At 37.2% G+C, this 24173-nt stretch overlaps 1 protein-coding gene across 3 annotated transcripts in view; it reads right to left on the reverse strand.

Moving 5' to 3' along the window:
- Positions 1-224: 224 nt before the first annotated feature.
- Positions 225-24173, reverse strand: part of AP1G1 (adaptor related protein complex 1 subunit gamma 1) — a 72032-nt gene continuing 48083 nt past the window's right edge. For all 3 annotated transcript variants that reach the window (XM_064273811.1, XM_064273812.1, XM_064273810.1), the window contains 12 exons: positions 23107-23247; positions 22312-22366; positions 19315-19437; positions 19038-19127; positions 18298-18425; positions 17266-17370; positions 16132-16273; positions 15829-15952; positions 8324-8431; positions 8034-8194; positions 5491-5589; positions 225-4378 (listed from right to left, as the gene is read on the reverse strand). In XM_064273811.1, the coding sequence (XP_064129881.1) occupies positions 4277-4378; positions 5491-5589; positions 8034-8194; positions 8324-8431; positions 15829-15952; positions 16132-16273; positions 17266-17370; positions 18298-18425; positions 19038-19127; positions 19315-19437; positions 22312-22366; positions 23107-23247 (1378 nt within the window). In that variant the 3' untranslated portion in view covers positions 225-4276. The remainder of the gene's footprint in view (positions 4379-5490; positions 5590-8033; positions 8195-8323; positions 8432-15828; positions 15953-16131; positions 16274-17265; positions 17371-18297; positions 18426-19037; positions 19128-19314; positions 19438-22311; positions 22367-23106; positions 23248-24173) is intronic.

Raw genomic sequence — 24173 nt, forward strand, 5'->3', positions numbered from 1 at the left:
TGTGGAGAAGATGAGCATGTAATTAATCATGTTATGGTTGAAATTTCCAACTGAACTTAAGACTTTTTCATTACTAATACCTAGTAGTTTTAAAATTATTCAAATTCCTCTCCTGGTGAGATTTCTGATTATAAAAGAAACAGTACCAGGTCACTAAGTTTAGCTCAAAGCTCTGGAATAAGAATTCACCCAAGGCTTCTAACTTACTTGAAGAAGGAAGCAGATTTTAAATCATTGAGTATTGACTTTTTATTATTAGTCACTGTTCATAATTTGTTTCAACCAAAAGACAATACACACAGCAGAATTCTAATGCATCCCATGTAAATGTTTACATCCATTTTATTCCTCACTCGCCTCCAAGACTTATCATTTAAATTTTTTTTTACATCTCAAAAATATGTCTGCAATAATTAGAACTTCGTTAGCCGTCCCACTTGGAAACAGCCTTTTAATATTTTTACAGTAAAGAAGATGTGATGGGGCTCAATGTAACTTACAACATCATAAAAGAAAAGGAACTTAAAGGGAACATAGTGAGAGTTCAGAAGGAAGAACTCAGAAGCTCTTTCCCATGAGGCCCCCAAATAGAAAAGAAAAACACACACACACACACACGCACACAGCTCAACAGAAGGCTCTTAAAAAAAAAAAAAAAAGAACAAGAAACAAGCAAAAATAAACCTCGAATGCTCCATCTTGAAGCCAGGATTGGCCTTGCAGAAGTTTGTGAAGCAGCTGTGCAAGCTGCTTCAGCATTTTTTTTCTGTTTGTGTTCCACATCCTGGAACCTATAGATGGAACCTACTTACTGCATTGCTTGCAAAGAGTTATTCACATCCAGTTCTAGGAGCAGCCCCACCTTCCCAAGCCAAAGCTGGTCAAAAGCGTTTTAAACTTCAGGACTTTCTGAGCAATTCTCTCATCAGTGATTCTCCCCACTCCCAAACTCATGAGTATACAGACATGTGCAACCTCTCCCAACCACAAATTTCTTGAATATCCATCTTTTTGCTCTCTAGATCTCTCTCTGTTTAGGACACCAGGGTTAAAGTACGTTCACACGGAAAAATATACACATTCAAACTCTTTCTTTCCCCTTGCTCTCATGGCCCAAATGTTTTCCCATGTATGAGATTACAAAGTTGAACCTTAAAATCAGTACTCCCTAACTTCCAACCTCTTCTAAAAGGACAAAAAAAGGAAAGTATATTGTGTAATAGATGGAAATGTTCAAATCGTTAGTGCTAAACAATTTTAAAAGTCTCTTTTCATATATAAATGGAACAAGGAATATGAACCACAACTTTAACCTAGCAAGAGGAAAGAATCCCCGCCCAAATAGAACATTGAGGAATATTTTTTTAAACGGATGATCACTATACACAACATAAAACATTCCATGACTGTGCAAACCACCTCAAGGTAACAGCACCGGAGCACTGTGGGAGAAGCTCCAGGGGAGAGCACCCTTCCTACAGTTTTTTTGAAATTACTTAGATGAATTCTCCTTTAGGATTGCGAAGGTGTGGGGTGGTATGGGGGTAATAGGATACAAACTACTCTGGAAGAAGGAAACAATGAGGTAAAAGTGCATATGAACGTGTTGCAGTAAGTGTGTACGTAGGCTCACTGCTTATCACCCTGGGTTACTAAAATCGCCATGAAAATCACCCTTTCCTCCTAATGACTTTGAAGTTGTAACTGTATCCATGTTTTCGCCCTGTGAATGATTAGACTAAAGAAAGAAATTACTGAAATATGCAAGTGTTCACAGCAATTAAGAGATTTCTCCTTTAAGCTGCAAGGCCAAGTGAGAGGAGAACTAATTCTGATCCTAGAAACTAAGGCACACTGAAGCTTTCAAAGGTCCAATCATTTTAAACAGTCTTCACAACCGTCAGTATTCTAGGCAGTTATCTGGCTGCTAGTCCTTCAGTATGGTGCTCAGGTTCAGTGTCTGAAATCAACTCATGTTCTAAGCAGCACCCTTTGTGTTAAGGCCATGATATTTTATTCCTTCTAGACAAAGCTATGGATGATCATATAATTCTACCTCAAAACTCCGATCAACCAAGGAGATGCTCTGTCAGTAAAGCAGATCCCATCCAGCTCCATTAGCCAGCACTGTCTTATAGCATGGTCTTCAGATTTCAGAGATTCAACTCAGTTCAACCGAAAAGACTGAGAGAAAATAAAGCCTCTACCACAAAGAGGAATGTTAAGACAAAATTCTATTCAAGAAATCCACCAATACTACATTAACTCTATCATGTTTCACAGCATTAAGTATCCATCCAACGAAATCAGTCTGAAAAGAAACCTTTAAAGGCTATTTTTCATTGCACAGGCAAAGCAGTTGTCTTAAATGTACACTAGTCCACACTTTACTGAAAACTATGCATGAGGATAATATCCTGTTCTGGACTCAGTCAACCATTTACCCAGTGGAGTAAGTTTTAGCAGATCTTGCTCTTACAGTGAGACCAGAAAGTTTCCCCTTTGGAGCCTTCAGTTCAACTCCAGTTTGTCAAATATTAGAACAGCCTAGCATCTGATACAGAGCTGGATTTGACAAGACACTGAAGATCTTACGTAAAGGCTTGGTGGAATGGAGGAAAAAATGGGTATTTGTACTCAGGTTTAAGACTGAAGCCAAAGTCATTATACTGTACTTAATATAGTAATAGCTGCAAATATTTTAAGAGCAAGGTGGACCTCACTTTTTCTTTCTTCTTTAGTATATAAGACATGGTGCCTGTATACTTGAATGTGCATAGTACATTCAACATGTGCCACAGGACAGTCATCTTTACCTTATTCCAGCAACTCAATTTTAAGGTTTGATGACACAAGGATCCTTTCTAAGATGCACTCGGCACTTCTACTGGTTTAAAAAGCTCCAGACCTCAAGTCTTTGGGGCAGATGTTCATGAGATTGGTCTGTCTTAAGAGACCAATTTCTCAGACTCAGGAAAGGATATGTCTACCCTATGGTGTCCATAAGACTTCCTCTGACATAGGGGGCAAGGAAGCTACAAGGCCTCATTCCAACATCATAAAGTACAATATAGGAAAGATTTCTTTAACCGTGTGGTCTTTATTTCAGTGCCAGTGTTACAGATACAACACAAATGTTCCAGTTAGAAGAAGGAATTCAAATGGAATGCCAAGGTCAAGGCCAGGCTCAGGAAATAAAAACGGAGGTTTGGTGTAGTGGAGAAGATGACTCCAGTATGCTCTAGGTTGAGTCTGATACTCACTCTTCCTATGGGCGAAGGTACTTTTGTTAAGGAGTCTGATCTTTAAAACTGGTGAACTCCACTTTCCACCCATTTACCATAGTTCAGCAGGCTTAGGAGAAATTTTTTAATTTGTGGTAGGAATAGGGGCATTAATAACTGTTAATTTATCTTTTCGAAGTTGTCCACTTTGTACTTTAAGGGGAATAAATTTTGAAAATCATGGAAAGTATTCGTGACTACAGCTAAAGAATGGTGAGAAAGGGGAGCTGGAAGAGCCTTGGAAGTTTCTATTACAAATAGAGCACCATATCCTTCATGCCAAATCTCAACAAAAGCTCTTTTTTACTGCATCTGTCCAGTGTTCACAAATAACCTCTCAAGGTCTGACCAGTTCTTGATAACAAACATACATACATGTGTGTGTCTGTGTGTATACAACAATGCACAGAAAAGGCTACCAGGAGCCTAATGCCTCTTTCAAACATTGGGGGAACCAGTAAAAAAAGGCAGGGCTCCTGAATGTCCATTGTTACATTTCCATTCTGAATGCCAGATGTAAAAAGCGCCTGAAGATGGTAACCCAGCTAGTGAGGAATAAATACCCCACTTCGCCCAGTCCACAGGGAAACAACAGTAGAAAGAAGGGGCAACTCTTTGCTGCAGAGACAGAGTGAGTGTTTTCTTGCCATGAATTCCAGTCCTCTCCTCCAGACCAGCTGCTCATCTCCTCAGGGGCCCAGGGAATGTTGATTCTGGCTGTAAATTTGAGGGGTGGGGAAGTGTGGAAAAGGAGAAGAGGAAGAAGAGTGCAAAGTAGCCTCCAGAAGCAGCCGGCCTCAACAGTGGAGGAGAGGAGATAAGTCTTTAACAATGCTTCAAGGTCAGCAATAACTTTAGGAAAATCCTCCTCAACAGTCTCTTCGGCTCCTCATGCCCATGGTACAGTTGGGGGGGACTTGCCAGCGATCACAACCTCCTTCCCAGAGTCCCTTTGATTGAGTGGGGTAAGAATGAGAATTGGTGCTGGACCTTCATTGCCAGGACTGAGGCGGAAAGTTGTTCACCTCTGCTAGATCTTGCATGGCTGAGCCCTTGTGATTATATGTGAGCTTGATCCGCATTCGGAGCTGTTGCTATAAGAGGAAAAGAGAATCACAAGCTATACACTGAAATAAAATCCCGAGATTCTGTCCAGTCTGTTCACAAAATTTTTTAAAGCAAAGCTGTCTCTTAAAAAACAGGTATATACCAAAAAAAATAACCACCTAGTACTCCAGCTGTTAGCTGAGGAGCTGATGTGAAACTAACATGCTGCCAAGAACAGGAAGTGTCTCTCCAGAACACCTCTAGAATACATCATTGGCTTCAATCTTAGAATTGCATTAAAAGAACAAAACCACTTGGGAGCATCTTCCTAGTAACATTTGCCGAGTGCTTTGCAAAAGGACCAAACCCTTATATCCAAGTGTCTCAAAAAATGAGATAAACACGCACTCATCTTATGTTCTACATTAATATGTATTACTGCCTTGTCTGCAAAACCTATAGTAAATGCTAACAGACATACGTTTGTTTCACTCCCAAGGCAAAAAAAAAAGTTAACTTACAGGTAGCAGCAGTTGTTTTAAGAGAACTCAATTATAAATAATCTTCACTCTATGTAGCAGATTTCAAATATTAATGCACTAAGAAAATTTTTACTCTGTGTATTGGATTGTCAAAGTAATTTGTGCATGTTCTACAGACAAATGCTGCAACCACAGTGAATAGAGCAAAGGAAAAGCAAATTGTTACAAGAAGAAATCATACTGGTATTTATGGGAAACTACTAGAAATCTTTCAATGTGAAGAAATTTTGTGAACCGTCTTCAAAAACTGGAAATCAGGCAATTGATTACTATTTACAGGAGCTAATTTATCTCTTTCAGAAGATATAATAAAAATATTGCTTAATTTTATTTCAGTTTCTAAAGCTATTTTTCATTTGGCTGCTTTATAAAAATGCCACCACTTTTGCTATGCATACTTAATAAACACAACATATTTAAAGGTACATTTTAATAAAATGCCATTAAGTCATTTAATATCTCTGGGCTCAGTTTTTATCCAAAACAAGGAGGCTGGACCAGACATTTTCACAGATCTCTTTGTAAGTCAGAAAAACCCAGAGAAACAAAGCAGAATTTTATTTCATAAGGCATGCTTACATCTTGCAACAGATATTGACTTCAAATGTGCTACTCACCTTCTGAGGGTTCAGAACTTTAATGACTTGTGTGATGGTCCCTGTATTAAATGCAGGGACAATGCTGCTGCTAGGTGACAGAAGCTGCAGCTGGAATGTCTAGAGGGGAAAAAGAGCACTCTTCAGAAAAAGTAATAAACTTAATAACCACATCAGAGATGTCAAATTTTTTTTTAAAAGTTAAGACACGCAGATGATGGTTGAAGTAAGAGATTTGCCTACTACTTAGTTCTATTTGTTTTCCAGATATCAGCAGTTCATAGTATGTGGGCTGTCACTTTACGGTGCCTGTAAAACCCATTGTTAGGTCTTTGATCGTGAAAACTAGCAATGAGCCACTCTCCCCTTTCTGGCAGAATGAACTTTAGCCATCCACTTTTCAAAAGGTGAACAATTCTTGTGCTAGCAACTTCACTTGATAGTAATTCTCATCAACTATGCAGGTGAAAAAGGAGTACCTGTGGTTTAAAATAAGCACCTATTTTTGGCTTAAAACTATCCCCTGAAGTCACCTGTTAGCTCAAAAAGTAAAGCATGTCACCCTTGAGTACCTTTTAAGAATTATCTATACGATACCAAATTGGCAACAGTTACTCAATATCATGGGTGAGAATGTTGGGGAGTGGAATTACAACAGAAACGTGAATGTTGACACAATATTAAGAATATAACAAATGTCACTGAACATTATGTGTACAAATTGTTGAATGGGAACCTGTTTTGTTACAATACCTTCACCAAAAATACAATAAAATATTAAAAAACAAAAAAAACTCGCGGAGCAGTTCTATTCAGTACACACGGGGTTGCTTTGAGTCGGAATTAACTCCACAGCAACTAACAACAACAATATAATCCTACTATCAAGACACAGTATGTAAGCTAAAACATTACTAATTATGCTATATTTCATTAAAGATAAGATGTCATCAACTGTAATTCACACCATTATTTACGTACTACTGAGAATGCTGTGGAAACCCTGGTGGCATAGCGGTTAAGTGCTATGGCTGCTAACCAAAAGGTTGGCAGTACAAATCTGCCAGGTGCTCCTTGGAAACAATGTGGGAGCAGTTCTACTCTGTCCTATAGGGTTGCTATGAGTCGGAATCAACTCGATGGCAATGGGTTTGGTTTTTTTTGGTTTTTGAGAATGCTGTCAATTAAACTATGACAAGCTATCAATTTTAAAATGCACCGCAATTTCAGAGATATTAAAAAGTGAAAAGAGTGCATAGTAGGAGCTATGAAATATGCAATTTTAAGTTCAAGATACATCATTATGATATATAAACAGGCACTGTGCAAATACAGCACCAAGGATAAGGCCATGGCTTACTAGCAGAGATGATATGCTACTAAAACAGTAGCCTGAAGTAATAAACATAAAACCCTAAGTTACTACAGCGAACATTTATTGAGTACTAAACACATGGGAAGTGCTGAAAACAGAAACCTTATGAAGTATCATTATCCCTTCGTAAGTGAAGAAACCGAGGCATAAAAGTTAATTAATTTACGTAAGGTCATACAAATAGTACTGGAATCCAAACAGAATGGTTCCAAAGCTCACATTCTTAACCACTTCATTCTAAAGCTTCTAAAACATCTATACTACTCTAGCTTCTAAAGTGTACAAGCAAAAAAGGTTACAAAGGCAGTGATAAAGGAAGATAGCTTCAAGTGCCAAAAGTGTGTTAACTGAATGTCATACTTCATGTATCATTGCAAAAACTGGGTTAGTTTAGTTTAAAACAGGGGTGGCCTACCACCTGTTTTTGTAAATAAAGTTTTATTGGAACAGAGACATGCTCATTCATTTATATAGTGAGTATAACTGCTTTTGCATTGTACTAATGACAGAAGTGAGTAGATGCAACAGAAACCGTACAGCCTAAAATACTATGTGGTCTTTTACCGAAAAACTTAGCTGATCCTTAATTCTAAATTTTGTTTATTCAAAATAAACAAATATTTATGTTTATTCCTTAAACTAAGACTTTGTATAAATAAAACCCTAATTCATGAAAATAAGCACTGTATCAATAACGAACTAGATGTCAATGAGGAAGAATGTTTCTATCACTTCTGTATCAAGAGATGAAAAATTTTAATTCTGATCTAGTGACTAACTAGAAGAGAATACCAGATAGACAAAGTCCCTCATCTAATTAACTTTAATTGTATGGTGGATTTTACACTTTCTTAGGTCTTTACCACTGTTTTACTGAACCCAAACTATCCTCGATGTCCTGAGCGTTAGCTGACCACCTTTTGGTAGAATTTTGTTCTCTAATTAACCACTAGAATTTCCTTTCTTTTTCTTATAATTCTAACTATAAAAATATTTGTGACCAAGTAAAAATTATTCAGTAAAAGTAACATGTTTCAATGAACCATGCTAGTTAAAATATCATTAGTTTGGGTTAAATCTGAAAATTTAGTTTAATCTCTAAACATTAAAATACATCCCTTATCAAACACATGTAAAAAATCAGCCAATCTTTAATCAAAAGAAAAAGGCAAAGAAGACATTATAGTACCTTTGGTACTGCAGCCTGGAAAACAAAGTCCGTCATGTCTAGCTCTGTGCTGTTGGAGGCCTGTATCGTTATCACTGTGACACTGGGGTTGGTGTTTGACCGTTCAAAGGTAAATTCTATCTTCAGGCCATTCTTACTGTATGCTGTGATGGAGGGGATGCCTGGGAAACCACAGGATAATCAGTCTAATTGTATTGAGCCTAATGCTTGCAGAATTATTACTTCTTTCTTCAATAACCACCACCATTGCTCAATGTTCCATGGAATGAGGGTAACAATGGTAATCCTACCTGAAGTGATGTCATTGAAGAGAGGCTGTGATGAAAGCCCATCCAACAAGAAGGGGGGCTGGGATATTTGTGGGACTGAGGCAGGGGCAGGAGCAACAGCTGGAGCACCTACAAGAAACATTTCCACGGAAGATCAACCTTAGCGAGCATAACAAACCTCACAAAGAAAGTATAGGAGAAAATTATTACGATCTTAAAGTAGCGAAGGATTCCTTAAACAAGATGTAAAAAGCACAGACCATCACGGAAAAGAACTAAAAATTCAAATCCTTTAAAAATTTAGAACTTCTGTTCATTAAAAAAAATACTACAAAAAAGTAAAAAGAGAAACCACACGCAGAAGAAACTGTTTGCTACATGATAAAGAACGGATGAGTGTCCAGAACTATATCTTTTAAATAAGTCAATAAGAAAAAGATAACCCAATTAAAAAGGGACAAGAGATATGAACAAGCAATTCACTGAAAAAGAATGAAAAGGGAACCTTATAAAAAAAAAAAATATTACCGTAATGAAGGAAATGGAATTTGAAACTACAACAAGATCACTTCACATTCATCAGAATGGCAAAAATTCCAAGGTCTGATAATACGAGGTATTGTTAAGAATAGGAAGCAATGGAAACTTTTAAGCTGTGCTCTTATAATGTAAACTGGTTCAGCCAAGCTGGAGAAAAATTTGGCAACAGTAGAATTGAATATGAGAAGACCCTTAAACCAGGGTTCCTCAACCTCAACATTAATGACATTTTAAGGTAGAAATTTTTTTGTTGCGGGGGAATTAGGGGTCTGTTCTGTGCATTGTAGGATGTTTAACAGCATCCCTGGCCTCTACCCTCTTGATGTCAGTAGTATACTTCTAGTTGTGACAACCAAAAACGTCTCCAGACATTGCCAAATCTCCCCTGAGAGGCAAAATCTCCCCAGTGGAGAACCATTGCCTTTCTTCAGAATCCTTTTGATTAATTCTTACATACGTACACAAGGAGACATGTACAAAAAAGTGTTCAAAGCAAGATGGTTTCTAACATCAAAGTATTAAAAACAACCAAAATGCCCACCATCAGGATAACAGATAGGTAAATTACGGTAAATTCACACAATAAAATACAGCAAAAATACAAAAGCATTAGAAATACATTTAACACTAATTATTCACAAATAAATCGTTCCACAAAAAAACACCAAGGTACAAAAGAACAATCAGTTGGATATCATTTATATAAAGACAAAAACTGACAAAATGATACTAAACATTGTTCGAGATAAGATATACAAATATAGTAAAAGTATCAAGAAATACACGGAAATGGTAAAAACCAAGGGTTCTCTAGGACAGACAGTAGTTACCTCTGAGGTCAAGAGGGAAGGGGATGATGGGGGAAGTACACAGGTAACATCAACTCTCCTAATAATGTTTTATTTTACAGGCTAGGTAGATCAAAGCATATATTCAATTTTGTAGATGTTAAATACTGCATAATAAAATTTACAAACACACACACATACACACCCCCACAAGGGGAGGTATGGAGTGCTATTGGAGAAAGAAACAGATTACCATTCTTATTTGATCCTTCCAAGTAAGAACAAGTAGAGGATTAAACAACAGAAGACAAGTTACAGAGCATGACCATAAACTAAGAGAAACCATGACTCTAAGAAGAGGGATAAGAAAATTCAGTAAAATTAAAAAAACACATTTTAAGGTCAAATTTCAAACTGTTTATAAAAATTAAGTGAAAATATATCATTTTTAAAAAGCATGAAATAAAGGAAGACTAGAATATCTTTCAAAAAAGAAATACCACTAGGGGGAAAAAAAATTCCAAAACTTAGCAAGGATGGTAGAAGTTGGCTAAGTGAAGTACAAGGAGCTAAAACAAGGAGCTCATTTACCTCATGATAAACATGTTAAGGATACAAAAGAAACATACAAAAGGAAACATATATAATGCAAATATATGGATAAATATTAAACATTCCATGTAACCAAAGACATAAAAATTAATAGGGCCAATTTTATACCAATTAGGAAAAACCTTTCTTAAAATTATAATAGTCACATACAGTGAAACTACATTGGGGAAAAGGTAAATTACATTTGCCAAGTCCCTACTATACATCATTACTGAATGAGCCACCATTCACAAAGACCCTATGAAGTAAATATTTATTATCCTTATTTTAAACACATTCAGAAAGGTTAAGTAATTTAGTCTAAGTAAGTAATCCAACATAAGGACAAAATGATGTGATGATGATATTCGTTGAGACATTATTTATGGTAAGAAAAATCCAGAAACAAAATGCCTAACAGTAAGAAACTGAGGAAATAATGGTATGAACTTTTTGGTAAAAAAGTAGACAGCCATTCAAAATTAAAATTATGAAGAGTATGTACTAATCTGGGAAATGCTAATATGTTAAGTGAAGCACCTCATCGATAGATAGACTGGGACTGTTTTTGTTTCTTATATTCAGTATACCTTTGGCATCTGAGGATTTGAAACTGACCATCTCTGAGTGATTTGAAGGTACACGACAAGTAATATTTTGAAATTCTGTTAAGCCACAGATTAAAAACCACAAGCTCTGGCTGCTGTATTAGGAAAAAATTAATATAGCCTGTCATAATGAGTCTAGATGACCACCCAGCACCATTATCGTACAGCTATTTTCTACTCGAGGTCACGCACACCGTTAATTCTCCATTATACTTTTAAAGGAGTCATTTACCTTTTCAGTTATACTTTATACTGCCATTAATTAAGAGTAGAAATTATATGCTACAGTGATACTCTTGGACTCAGGGATTCATAGTATTTCTGAACACATCAATTACAAATGTCTACTGTATGAACAAAGAAAAAAAATTCCAAAACGAAAATAATTATGTTTCAATGTTAGCATTGTAGGTGATTTCCTCCTTCTGTTGCTTTAATAATTGAGAGAGATAATGCTTACCCATGTTCACTGCAGCATCATTCACAATAGCAAAAAGATGAAAACAACCCAAGCACCCATCAACAGATGAATGGATTAAAACTGTAGTATATACACATAATGGATACTACACAACAATAAAGAATAAATGATGAATCTGTAAAACATCTCACGACATGGATGAATTTGGAGGACATTATGCTGAGTGAAATAAGTCAATCACAAAAGAACAAATATTGTATGAGACCACTATTATAAAGTAACAACAAAAGGTTTATACAAAGGAAAAAAAAATCTTTTTTTTTTTTGGTTTCTAGTGATGAGTTGTGGAATGACATCAAGGACATCATACATGAAGAAATCATGAGCTCATTAAAAAGACAGAAGAGAAAGAAAAGACCTAAATCAATGTCAGAAGAGACTCTGAAACTTGCTACTGAACATCAAGTGGCTAAAGCAAAAGGAAAAAATGATGAAGTAGAAGAGCTGAACAGAAGATTTCAAAGGGCAGCTCAAGAAGACAAAGTAAAGTATTATGATGACATGTGCAAAGACCTGGAGATAGAAAACCAAAAGGGAAGAACAAGCTCAGCATTTCTCAAGCTGAAAGAACTAAAGAAAAAATTCAAGCCACGAGCTGCAATACTGAAGGATGCTATAGGGAAAGTATTAAACGACACAGGAAGCATCAAAAGAGGATGGAAGGAATATGCAGAGTCACTATGCCAAAAAGAACTGGCTGACGTTCAACCATTTCAGGAGGTAACATATAATCAGGAACCAATGGTACTAAAAGAAGTCCAAGCTGTACTGAAGGTCTTCGGGAAAAACAAGGCTCCAGGAATTGATGGAATACCAATTAAGATGTCTCAACAAATGGATGCAGCACTAGAAGTGCTCACTCATCTATGCCAAGAAATATGGAAGACAGCTACCTGGCTAACCAACTAGAAGAGATCCATATTTATGCTTGTTCCCAAGAAAGGCAATCCAAATGAATGTGGAAATTATCAAACAATATCATCAGTACCACATGCAAGCAAAATTTTGCTGAAGATCATTCAAAAACGGCTGCAGCAGTATATCAACAGGGAACTGCCAGAAATTCAAGCTGGATTTAGAAGAGGACATGGAACCAGGGATATCACTGCTGATGCCAGATGGATCCTGGCTGAAAGCAGAGAATACCAGAAAGATGTTTACCTGTTGTTTTATTGACTGTGCTAAGGCATTTGACTGTGTGGATCGTAACAAATTATGGATAACATTGCAGAGAATGAGAATTCTGGAACACTTGATTATGCTTATGAGGATTCTGTACATTGATCAAGAGGCAGTTGTTCAAACAGAACAAGGGGATACTGCATAGTTTAAAGTCAGGAAAGGTACGTATCCCTTCACCATGCCTATTCGATCTGTATAAAGCAAATATTCTGAGAAGCTGGACTATATGAAGACGAATGGGGCATCAGGAGCAGAGGAAGACTCATTAACAACCTGCATTATGCAGATGACACAACCTTGCTTATTCAAAGTGAAGGAGACTTGAAGCACTTATTGATGAAGATCAAAGACTGCAGCCTTCAGAGTACAGATTATGCCTCAACAGAAAGAAAACAAAAATCCTCACAAATGGACCAATAAACAACATCATGATAAACGGAGAAAAGATTGAAGTTGTCAAGGATTTCATTTTACTTGGATCCACAATCAACACCCAAGGAAGCAGCAGTCAAGAAATCAGAAGACACACTGCATTGGGCAAATCTGCTGCAAGAGACCTCTTTGAAGTGTTAAAAAGCAAAGATGTCACCTTGAAGACTAAGGTGCACCTGACCCAAGCCATGGTGTTTTCAATCGCATCATATGCATGTGAAAGCTGGACAATGACTAAGGAAGACCAAAGAAGAACTGATGCCTTTGAATTGTGTACTGGCAAAGAATATTGAATATACCATGGACTGCAAAAAGAAAGAACAAATCTGTCTTGGAAGGAGTACAACCAGAATGCTCCTTAGAAGCAAGGTTGGCAAGACAATGTCTCACATACTTTGGACATGTTATCAGGAGGGATCAGTCCCTGGAGAATGACATCATGCTTGGGAGAGGGTCAGCGAAAAAGAGGAAGACCCTCAACGAGACAGACTGACACAGTGGCTGCAACAATGGGCTCAAGCATAGCAACAATTTTGAGGATGGCGAAGGACAGGGCAGTGTTTTGCTCTGTTGTGCACAGGGTTGCTATGAGTTGGAATCGACTCACCAGCACCTAACGCCAATAACAGGGATGGGGAGGGAGGGAAAATTACCAAATAGATCGATAACACGTATTAACACTGGTAAAGGGAAAGGCAATACACAATAATGTGAGAAGGCAGCAAATATGACCAAGGCAAGAGAGAACACTGAGAGGAATGCCAAGAATAAAGGACAACTATTTAGGGTCGCTATGAGTCGGAATCGACTCGACGGCAAGAGGTTTGGTTTTTGGTTTTGGTTTATGTAACTTCCATAGCATAGACAATACTGCAACAACATATTAAACCATAATCTACAAATGGATACATAGGTAGATATGCCAAGAGGTGTGGGAGGGTGTAAGGGAGCACACCCACCTGCAGATACAGGTTTGGTGACAGATATTTCTACATACATGACCGTAGGTGCTCATCATATAAATAATAGAGCACACAAGAGGCCGAGTCAGGGAAACCTCTTAGACATAACCAAACACCCCATGGGATGAAGTTCCTAGGCTCGAAGGCGAAGGACCATAGACTTAGGAGACATCTTCATCAACTGACACAACATGGCTCATAAAGACAATGTTCTACATCCTACTTTGGTGAGTTACATCTGGGGTCTTAAAAGCTTCCAAGATACAACTATTGGTCTCTTTCCATCCAGAGCAAAGGAAGGTAAAGACAATCAAAGACTCAAGGCAGCAATTATTTCAAAGAATAATGGACCACATGAAACACAGCCTACATGACCCCGGGACCAGAAGAACTAGATGTTGCCTGCCTAACACTACTGACCACTCAGACTACGATCATAATAACAGAGTCCCAGACAGAGGAGGAGAAAAGCATAGAGCAAAAAATCAAATTCACAAAAAAGACCAGACTTATTGGTCGACCGAGACTGCAGGAATGCCAGAGACTATGGCCCTAAAACACACTTCTAATAACCTGGAACTGAGGCCATTCCCAGAGACCACCTTCCAGCCAAACAATAGACAAGCCCACAAAATAAACAGAACATCTGAGAGGAACGTGCTCCTTAGAACAATTAATTATGGGAGATCAAATAAGAAATATTAGCCCAAAAGCAAAGATGACAAGGCAGGATGGGATAGAAAATAAGGATTAAAGATAACAAGGAACCCAGAGCAGAAAGGGGAGAGTGTTGACACAACTGTGGAGAATGAAACCAAGGCCATGAAACATTTTACATACAAACTATCAAATGGCAATCTGATCTGCTCTGTAAACTTTCACCTAATGCACAATGAAAAACAGAAGAAAGTGAGAAATGGAGGGAGGAAGGGAAGGGAAAGGAAAGGAGGCAGAGAGGGAATGAGGAGGGAGAAAGGATAGCAAAAGGAGGGGAAAGGAAAGGAGAGGACAGCAGATGATAGTAGGTTAACGTCTCTCCACTGCCCACAAATAGCCAGAGCTATTAAAAACTAATCACAGGTAGAAAGAAACTAGAAAAAAGTGATACCTTGGGGCACTAACTAAAAAAAGAGAACTTGGGCTATATTCTTTTTGACCCTGAGAAAAACTTTTTATCTTAAATTCTATGCTTATTCTTCCAAAATTCAAAATTGGGCCTTAAAAAATGTCTCTGAAGATGGTGCCCAGCTACAACCAATGAATGTCCTGACAGGGAACACAACAGAGAACATTTGAGGGAGCAGGAGTGGGATCCAGACCCCAAATTCCAGACCCCAAATTCTCATCGAAAGACCAGACTTAACGGTCTGACTGAGACTAGAAGGACCCCAGAGGTCATGGTCTTCAGACCTTCTGTTAGCCCAAGACAGGAAGCATTCCCAAAGCCAACTCTCCAGACAGGAATTGGACTGGACGATGGCATAGAAAATGACACTGGTTAGGAGTGAGCTTCCTGGATCAAGTAGACACATGAGACTATTTGGGCAGCTCCTGTCTGGAGGGGAGATGAGAGGGTAGAGGGGGTTAGAAGCTGACCAAATGGACACAAAAAGGGAGACTGGAGGGAAGAAGTATGCTGTCTCATTAGGGGGAGAGCAATTAGGAGTATATAGCAAGGTGTATATAAATTTTTGTATGAGAGACTGACTTCATTTGTAAGCTTTCACTTAAAGCACAATAAAAATTAAACAAGAAAAAACTCTCTGAATTATCTTTACAAAATTACCAAGACAGTTTATATTTCAAATGTTCTGAAGATTCTGTTCTTGCTTTTCATTCACCTTCTCCCATTTTCAATTGATTCATGTGCTATCTTCAGTAGAGTTTTTCCTCAAGGCCTTTGCCCCTATCCAAACATTAAAGAGCTCCAGTCTGGCCTCACCTGTAAGGCTGATGTCTCCCAGCAAGTCAAGAAGTTCTCCACCAGCAGAAGGTTTGCTTGTAGGTGCAGTTGGAATAACAGGTGTTATGTCATTTCCTCCCAAAAGATCCAATAAATCATTAGCCTAAACAAGAAAATAATACCTCGATTCATTAGTCATCTGTCTAATCTACATCAAATGCAAAGCTCTTTCAATACTTAAAAAAATAAGGAAGGGAACCATTAACCAATCCAGGAACATTAAAAGTAATCAGGTAAGAGACAGAAGCATCAGAATCCTCAGATAAGCAAGTGAAAAGCTACCTGGCTGCTGGGTTGTGGCCCAGAGGGTGGTGGTTTGGTCTCCAGTGGAGCTGGTTCTGTCTCGCCATTTGTCTGCACAATCTCAGTAGGGCCATTTGTGGTTACTTTTTCCATGACTGGCATTCTCTCAAGCAGGGCAGACCTGGAAGAACCTGAAGTGGTTAAATTCTGTGCAGTTAACCTAGATTCCCTACCCAAAACAATTACGGAAACTGTGCTGAACCCAAACATGGAGTTAATCTCCCCTCTTTACTCTCTAACACACACACACTAAAATAGAGGCTGGATTACAAGAATACATACACAACCTAACTTTCCAGCAGGATTAGGGATAGGCAAGAAATCTTGAATGGACAAACTATCTGCCTAAATCCCAACACATATATTTCAGTGGTAGAGAGTCTGGGATGAAAGAAAGGTGAATCAATAGGTATTGACAGTCTCCAGTCAGGGAGATACTGCATTTAGCTTAATTAGTAAAGTATGTCTGCTTTGAGCATTGTGCTCTTTTAAAGAACTATTTATATAAGATCAAATTGACAACAGCAACTTGAAAGGTTAGACAGAAAGCTTATGGGACAATAAGTTTATGGTAATGGGGGAGGAACAATTCAGGAGAGGAAGGTGAGAATGTTTGCACAACTTCAAGAATGTAATAAATGTCAATGAATTGTACATGTAGAAAGTATTGAACTGGTGTATGTTCTGCTACGTATGTTTTCAACAAGAACAAAAAACAATAAATTTTCAAAAAAAGAAGATACTTCATACCAGGGGAAAACAAATCAAATAAAATACACCAAAATGTTAATAATGATGAGACATGAAAGAAATTATTTAGCTTGAAGAAATAAAACTCCCACTTCTTAGTCAAGTATTTTAAAAAGAGAAAATGAGGCAAACTTTCCACAACAAACAGAAGGGGAATGGGGGATGAAAGAACAGTTAACGGATTTCTTTAGAAGCTAAGAAGAGTAGAAGATGGACAAAACAAAAACAACCAAACAATCAGAATTAAATGGGACTGTAATGTCTCGTTAATTAAGCATGAATAATGAGTCTCCTTATGGACTGTCATGATGATCTGTGCAGGCTGCTAAGAGGCACATACACTGCTTAGTTTCTTTCACATACCTCATATGGTCATATTTCTTAAAAAGTGCATTATATTCTACTGCCCTCTGCTGGAGTTCCACATCGATGCTGCTTCCATAGATAGAAACCACTTTCTTAATTCGGCTATGGGAATAAATGAAAAATCAAATCAAATATGCAAAAGAAAATTCATAAACAACCCGAGAGAATAACATTTAAATCAGAGTTTTCTGGTTAAAATTTCGAAAATGTCATCTTTTCTTGTTAATTTACAGAATTTTTCAAAATCAAAACCTTTTCTCATTCATCCATTCTTCTGATGCCATTCACCAACACCATTATAGTATTCTAATTGTAATGCTAGGATTTTGTCTATTAAGCCTCCCATACTCTAACATTTGCTAAGCGAAAGTACCAACTATCACTTTGTCACAAAAGAAAAAATTTGTACTGCTCATCTCTTAATAATTTCAATAAGCCTTTATTTAAAAAAAAAAAAAAGGGTCAGAGCATCAGAACGTTGACCCCAAAGTTCTCAATTTAAACAGCGAGTCAAAAACACCATTTTCACAAGACCTGACATCAAAAAGTGAAATAGAAAATGTAAGAGAACTAACTTTGCCCTAAATATACTTGGCTGGATAACTGACCCAAGAATTGACTTTACTGAACAGAGTGAAAAGCAGACCCTGAAGATTTCAGCCCCCAAAACCGTCATGATTTTCTTCCTTATGAAGACATTTCAAAATATAAATAAATCAGAACCCTTACACAGGAAAATAACTTCTCTACTTTAAGAAAAAAAAAAATGCAACAGAAATCTGATTTTAAAAACACAAGGTTTCATCTTCAAAATAATCCATGGCAGGGGGGTATGAAGGTGGGGAGGGGGTGATGAGAGGGAGCAAACTATAGATGAAACAAGCATTAAACATGAATTGATGATTGTTATCACAGGGCAACAGATACATGCAAATTCATTTTACTATTCCCTCTACTTTTGTCTATATCTAAAATTGCTTTTAAAAATTACAAAACCACTAGTTTACCCTACTTTCCTTCAATACTCACTTTACAGTACAGGTGAATCGAGTAGAAAGCTTCATAATGGCAGTGAGGGCATACCCTCGTGTTACAGAGGTGGACATATTAGAGATTAGGACACTTTCTAAAATATCCAACACTTCATCCTCTGTTACCTGGGGAGGGATAAAAAGAGACCATGTAGACTGGATGGGAACAGGTAAGCATCTAAATCTGAAACCAAGTCACAGCATGCCACCCAGAAGACAATCCTTCTACTACAAAAGTGTCTAACACACTCCTGTGCTTTGCCACAGTAACTGTCCAAGCTGCAAAGCTCCACCAATCAGAGCAGATAGGAGGGAGATAAAAAGAGTGGAAAATGCCAATTAGGGGCTGACAGGCATGTTATAACTTTAAGAGGAAGAAGTAAAAAAAAAGAAAAGATATATGGAGTTTAAGGGTTGCCACAACTTGCACTAATAAGCGAAAGGGAATATGGACAGATGTCTATTTCTTCTTGTTCATCAGCCAGAGAGTAAGAGAAACAATATAATTCAGTTCAGGGGAGGGGGAGGGTGGTAGAGAGGTTCCTAAGGTAGTTAAAAAATCTCACAGTGGTCTAAAAAGTTCCATCTCAAAAGGTAAAAGATTTTCCAAGATAATTCTGGAATTACTCCTTTTAAAAAGTCTTCAAGGAATTAACTGCAACTTCCCATTCAACACTACTCCCCTACAGCCAAAAACACTATCTGTTCCCCTCCTTAACCAAGAGTAACAATGGGTACCTGTATAGGTTCTTCTTCTTCACACTGGCCAGATATAAGAAGATCTCCATATTCACCTATACACCATGCAGCTACTTGTACCAAAGGTTGCTGTCAAAAGGAAGTTACCATTTGTAAAGAACTTTAGTTCTTTCAAAAATACTTAATGCAAGTCACAGGTCATCTAATCACAAAGGTCAAAACCAAGGCACATCTAGAGTGTTAGAATAGGACATCCTAGGAAATGAAAGGGCAATTTTCCCGCTAAAGCAGAAAGAAAAGCAAATGAAGGACCTACTTGAGAATAATCACCCAGAATTGCTTTATATAAGCGCTGGACGGTATAGGCATGAATCTCCACACTATTGGTTATTAACTGGATCAGATTGGGGACTGCATCATCACGAACATAACTTCCTGCCTAAAAGAAAATGCAGACAGTTTACCCCTAGAAACATGGACCAATGATAATAAATGTTAGCAATTCTTATTGTTGTTGAGGAGACTACAACAAAACCCCCTCGAAGATAAAGCTGGTTCCAATTATTAGGTTCATAAGCAGCTCAAACTTCAAGGTCTCATTGAGGTGAATGAGTATTTAAAATTTTTTAATTTTATATAAAAAATATCTTCTCTTTGTCAAAAGTAAAATACAAAAGGTTTAAAATCTCAAGAAAGACCTTTTATACTAAAAACAGATAATGCCTAAAATTTCAAAAATTCAAGAAGTATATTCACCAAGACTAAATTATAGTAAAACATAGTGTAACCAACCACCTTTCTCCTCCCATTCAATCCCCCAACACTGGTGTTAATATCATGTGGGCTAGTTATAGTGACATGTTACTCTGGGGAATGGAGGGAGGAGGGTTACTAAATAACTAGTAACTTTAAAAAAAGAAACTTGAGTTTATTTAAAAGATCACACTGTTCTTTTAAAAACTACTGTTTATTAATGCTACAGAACCAACCATTAGTCCTACGAATAGAAGACAATGTGTATTTAATTATCCTTTTTTTTTTTTTAACTTGGTCTCTTTAACACCCTCTTCCTCTGACTAAAAAAACCAAACCCATTGCCTGCGAATCAATTCTGATTCATTGCAACCCTACAGGACAGAGCAGGCCTGCCCCACAGAGTTTCCAAGGAGCGGCTGGTGGATTTGAACTGCCAACCTTTATGGTTAGCAGCTGAACACTTAACCACTGGCACCACTAGGGCTCCTTTTTCTGACTAGTAGAATACAATTCCACAAACTAGTGGTTGCAGTCTGTAACCAGGGAACAAAGTAAAGCTACTTAACCTACGGGGAAACTAAATCTTGGCCTTATTAGAGCATATGATAACTATCTAGGCTTGATCAGACATACAAACAGTGGAATCCATGGCTACTATTAGTCAACTTGGTCAATCTACCATTACTGGACAGAGCAATGGGTCTGATTTACAAGAGAGAGATCAGGCCTATCCATGCATATTTTGGAAAGGAGGAAAAAAAAACAATAACAAAACAGGTGACTGGGATGCCTATTTTGTTAAGAAACACAAGAACAGAAGATGTTTGAGCAAATGATAAAAAATGGGGAAGGTGAGAAACCAAGAAGCAGGCAATCTGTAATGTCAGTTAGATATTTACATTCTTCCCTATCCAGAGCAAACAGAGTGCTTTAAATAGGGGAAAGTATCAACATGATCTAATTGACATTTACAATAAGAATACTTTATCCAACAAGAGCAGAATACACATGCTTCTCAAGTTCACATGCAACATTCACCAATACAGACCACATCATATTCTGGGCCATTAAACACATTTTAACAAATTTAAAAGAACAAAAATCACTGAAGCTATGATCTCAAATCACAATGGAATAAACCAGAAATCTGCAACACATCAACAAATACATATACTTCGTAATTTTAATGGTATCTATCATTCCCACCTACAGATGTTTCATCATTTATTTAACCAATCCCCACTGGGAGATTTCTAGATGTTTCCTGTTTTCCCCTATTACAAACAAGATTGGGATGAACACCTTTGTATATACATCTTAGTGTACTTCTCCTTTTATTTTTCCAAGAGAAAGTCCTAAAATCTGAATTAGTGAATCAAAAGACATAAACTTTAAGAGTTTTACTACATGCTACCAAACTGTATCCCAGCAGGATGGCACCATTTTACATCCCCATGAAAAGTACCTGTTTATTTCCTAACCAACATTAGGAATAAGATTAAAAAGATGAGTAGAAAACAATACCTCACTTTTATTTTACTTAGTAGTTCTTTACTAGTGACAGTATTTTTCAAATGTTGATTAGCCAATTCCTTCTACTTTTGTGAAATGCCTGTTCAAGTGTCCTTGGCAAATTTTCCATTAGAGTGCTTGGTTTTTATTATTACTTGTTAAGTATTTATAGATTAAAAATATTAATATGCTGTCATATATTTCATATATTACAAATGTTTTCCCTCTAGTCGTCATTTGTCTTTTGACTTTGTAGATTTTTTCTTTTGCTATATAAATTTTTAAGTTTTATGTAGTCAAATTTGTGAATATTTTCCTTTAAAATATTACTTCTACATACATGATTAGATACACTTATGTTTTTTTTTTTATGCCACTACATTTTTACTCTTAAATCTCTAACCCCTATCTATTAATGGAATGATAGAGAAGCTCCAAAATTCTCTAAGTTATCAGAGAAAGGCTACCTTCAAAAACAAAGTAATTCTAAATCTAGAAAAAATTGTCATTCAAAACCTTCCGAAAGGCTTCCTATTATATTCAAAATAAAATCCAAACTCCTATGAGGCCCTATATAATCTGACTTCTGCTTCTCTCTCTCACCTCAGTCCTACCAATCTCTCCTCTCTCACTCTACTACCTTCACTTTCCTTCTTGTTGCTCTCCAAGCAAGCCAAGCTTATTCCCACCTCAGGGCCTTCACATTTGCTGTTCCCTCTAATTAGTACAATCTTTCCCCCATGTTTTTGCATGGCTGGCTCCTGACTTTGTTAAGGTCTCCTCAAATGTTACCTCCTCTGAAAGGCCTGCCCCGACTACGCTATCTAAAGTATTTGGCCAGTCGCCCTGTATCCCACCCTATCCTGCCATCATTATATTCCCTTATGCTGCTTTAGTTTTCTTATTAGCACTTATCTCTACCTGACATTATAGGAATTTCTTATCTCCCCCATTAGAATGCAAATGAGAACAAGGGCTTTGTCTGCCTCATTTATCAGTACATCCCCAGCACTTAGGTATATGTTGACTGAAAAAAGCTACTTACCGTTGTTAAAACACGCATAATTGTGTCTATATGCCACCGTTTGGAAGGTGCATACCTAAGAAAACAACAGCACAGGGTGAAAAAATTAGGACCTATAAACTATGTTGTGCTCACATTTGAAAATTCCTTCCTAGTCTTTCTTAGGTTCCTTGGTTAAGCGATTATATTTGGAAACATTTCACCTTCACATCTAGCCAAGGGATTACCCATTTCAAAGAGTGATGAAATAATACATAATCAAACTCAGATGTTTCATATAATACTGCAACAGCAGTTACTGAGCTGAGAAATGGGACTCTGTCTCCAGTTTCTCGAGAAATAAATAAAACACCCAGAGCAAGGAAAGACAGAGAAAAAGAGAGAAGAAAAGGGACTATCCCCAGGCCCAGGCAACTCTAGGACTAGGAACTCATTCTCTTAAACTCAGAGTGGAAAGACAAAAAAGAATAACCCTACTACTGAAACCCTGAGGTACTTCCTCCTTAAAGTTTTACTAAAATTCTGACACTTTAATCTTTCTATTCCTTTCACAAAAAAAAATACCACAGATAAGAGGTTAAAGAACAGATAAAGGAGGCGATTTTATAAAAGTGAGGTTTTTTTTGGTTTTTTGGTCATAGCATATTTTTAAAATGCTAGCTATAATTGGTCTTCTCAAAGCTAACCTATAGTTGGGAGCTAGAAATAAATGTCAATGTGTTCTGAACATGTTTACAGCATTTCCCCCATGTTTTAAAAATGTCTTCAAAAAGTTCCAAACATCTTTGACCAGTAAAGTTAAAAATTAAATCTTACTTTTCTGCAGCAAGAAAGATTCCAGATGCACAGTCTGCTTTAAACTCTGGCTCACACGAATCCAGAAAATAAAGTAATTCCTTCATCATGCCTCGGACATTATTCCCATTTACCAGGGCGAAACTCAATTCCATTGCACGCCTTGCAGGGTGGGAAAAACAGTTGATAGTTACAGTGGGAATGAAACAGAGACCCAGGTATGCTCTCTGTGAACAATAAGCTCTGGCAGATGTGTTCATGCTCCTGCACAATTCTGTGGCCCCTACCTTTGCACACAAGATAACCAAGTAGATATAGTCTGATGTAATCAAAGTTAGTTTTAATATTTTGACTTTTCATTCAACTCTTTTTTTCCCCCAAAAAAATCCCTAAAGAGATACACTATTAAAGACCAAAAATGTAGTTTGGCTCAGTAGTCCATTCCACAAGGCTGAAATTCTAATGTTTAAGAGGCTCAAAAAAGAGAGGCAACAAGATTATTACCCAATGAGAGTACCTCTCTGCATTGTTCCTTAAAAATGTGACATATTAAGTCAGCAAACTCTACTTTTATTATACCCTACTTCCGTCCAAATATAATGTAACATAGCTTACATCAAAAGGTTGAGCAGAAAATTAGAATTTAAAAAACTGAAAGAGAAAATGAAGGCTAGGAAAAGGGAAAAGGGGCTTATCTTATGAGGTACATACAGTTTTCATAACTGCTGATCAAATTTGGCAACCAAGACAAAAATGGAAATGTTTAACATATAAAAGTTACGGGGCTACTATACGCATCTTTACATTTGGATCAATAATTTCAGGTATGGTATATACCCTGACTTCCAAAACAACCAATTTAGTAAGCAGAAAATACTTTCATTAGCTAATACATAATCAGCAAAAAGCCAATCCTTCCTGAATAACAGCTAACACTTAGTGTTTAAGTACTGTATTATATTTATTCAATTAATCTCACACGACCCTATTTAAGTGGAGGTGTACTATCCAAATTTTACACAAGAGGCAACTGAGGCACTATAAAGTTATGTAACCTGACCAAGTCATACATCTATTAAAGGAGAGCC

Source organism: Loxodonta africana, chromosome 21 (genome assembly GCF_030014295.1).
Source record: "Loxodonta africana isolate mLoxAfr1 chromosome 21, mLoxAfr1.hap2, whole genome shotgun sequence".
Taxonomy (NCBI): domain Eukaryota; kingdom Metazoa; phylum Chordata; class Mammalia; order Proboscidea; family Elephantidae; genus Loxodonta; species Loxodonta africana.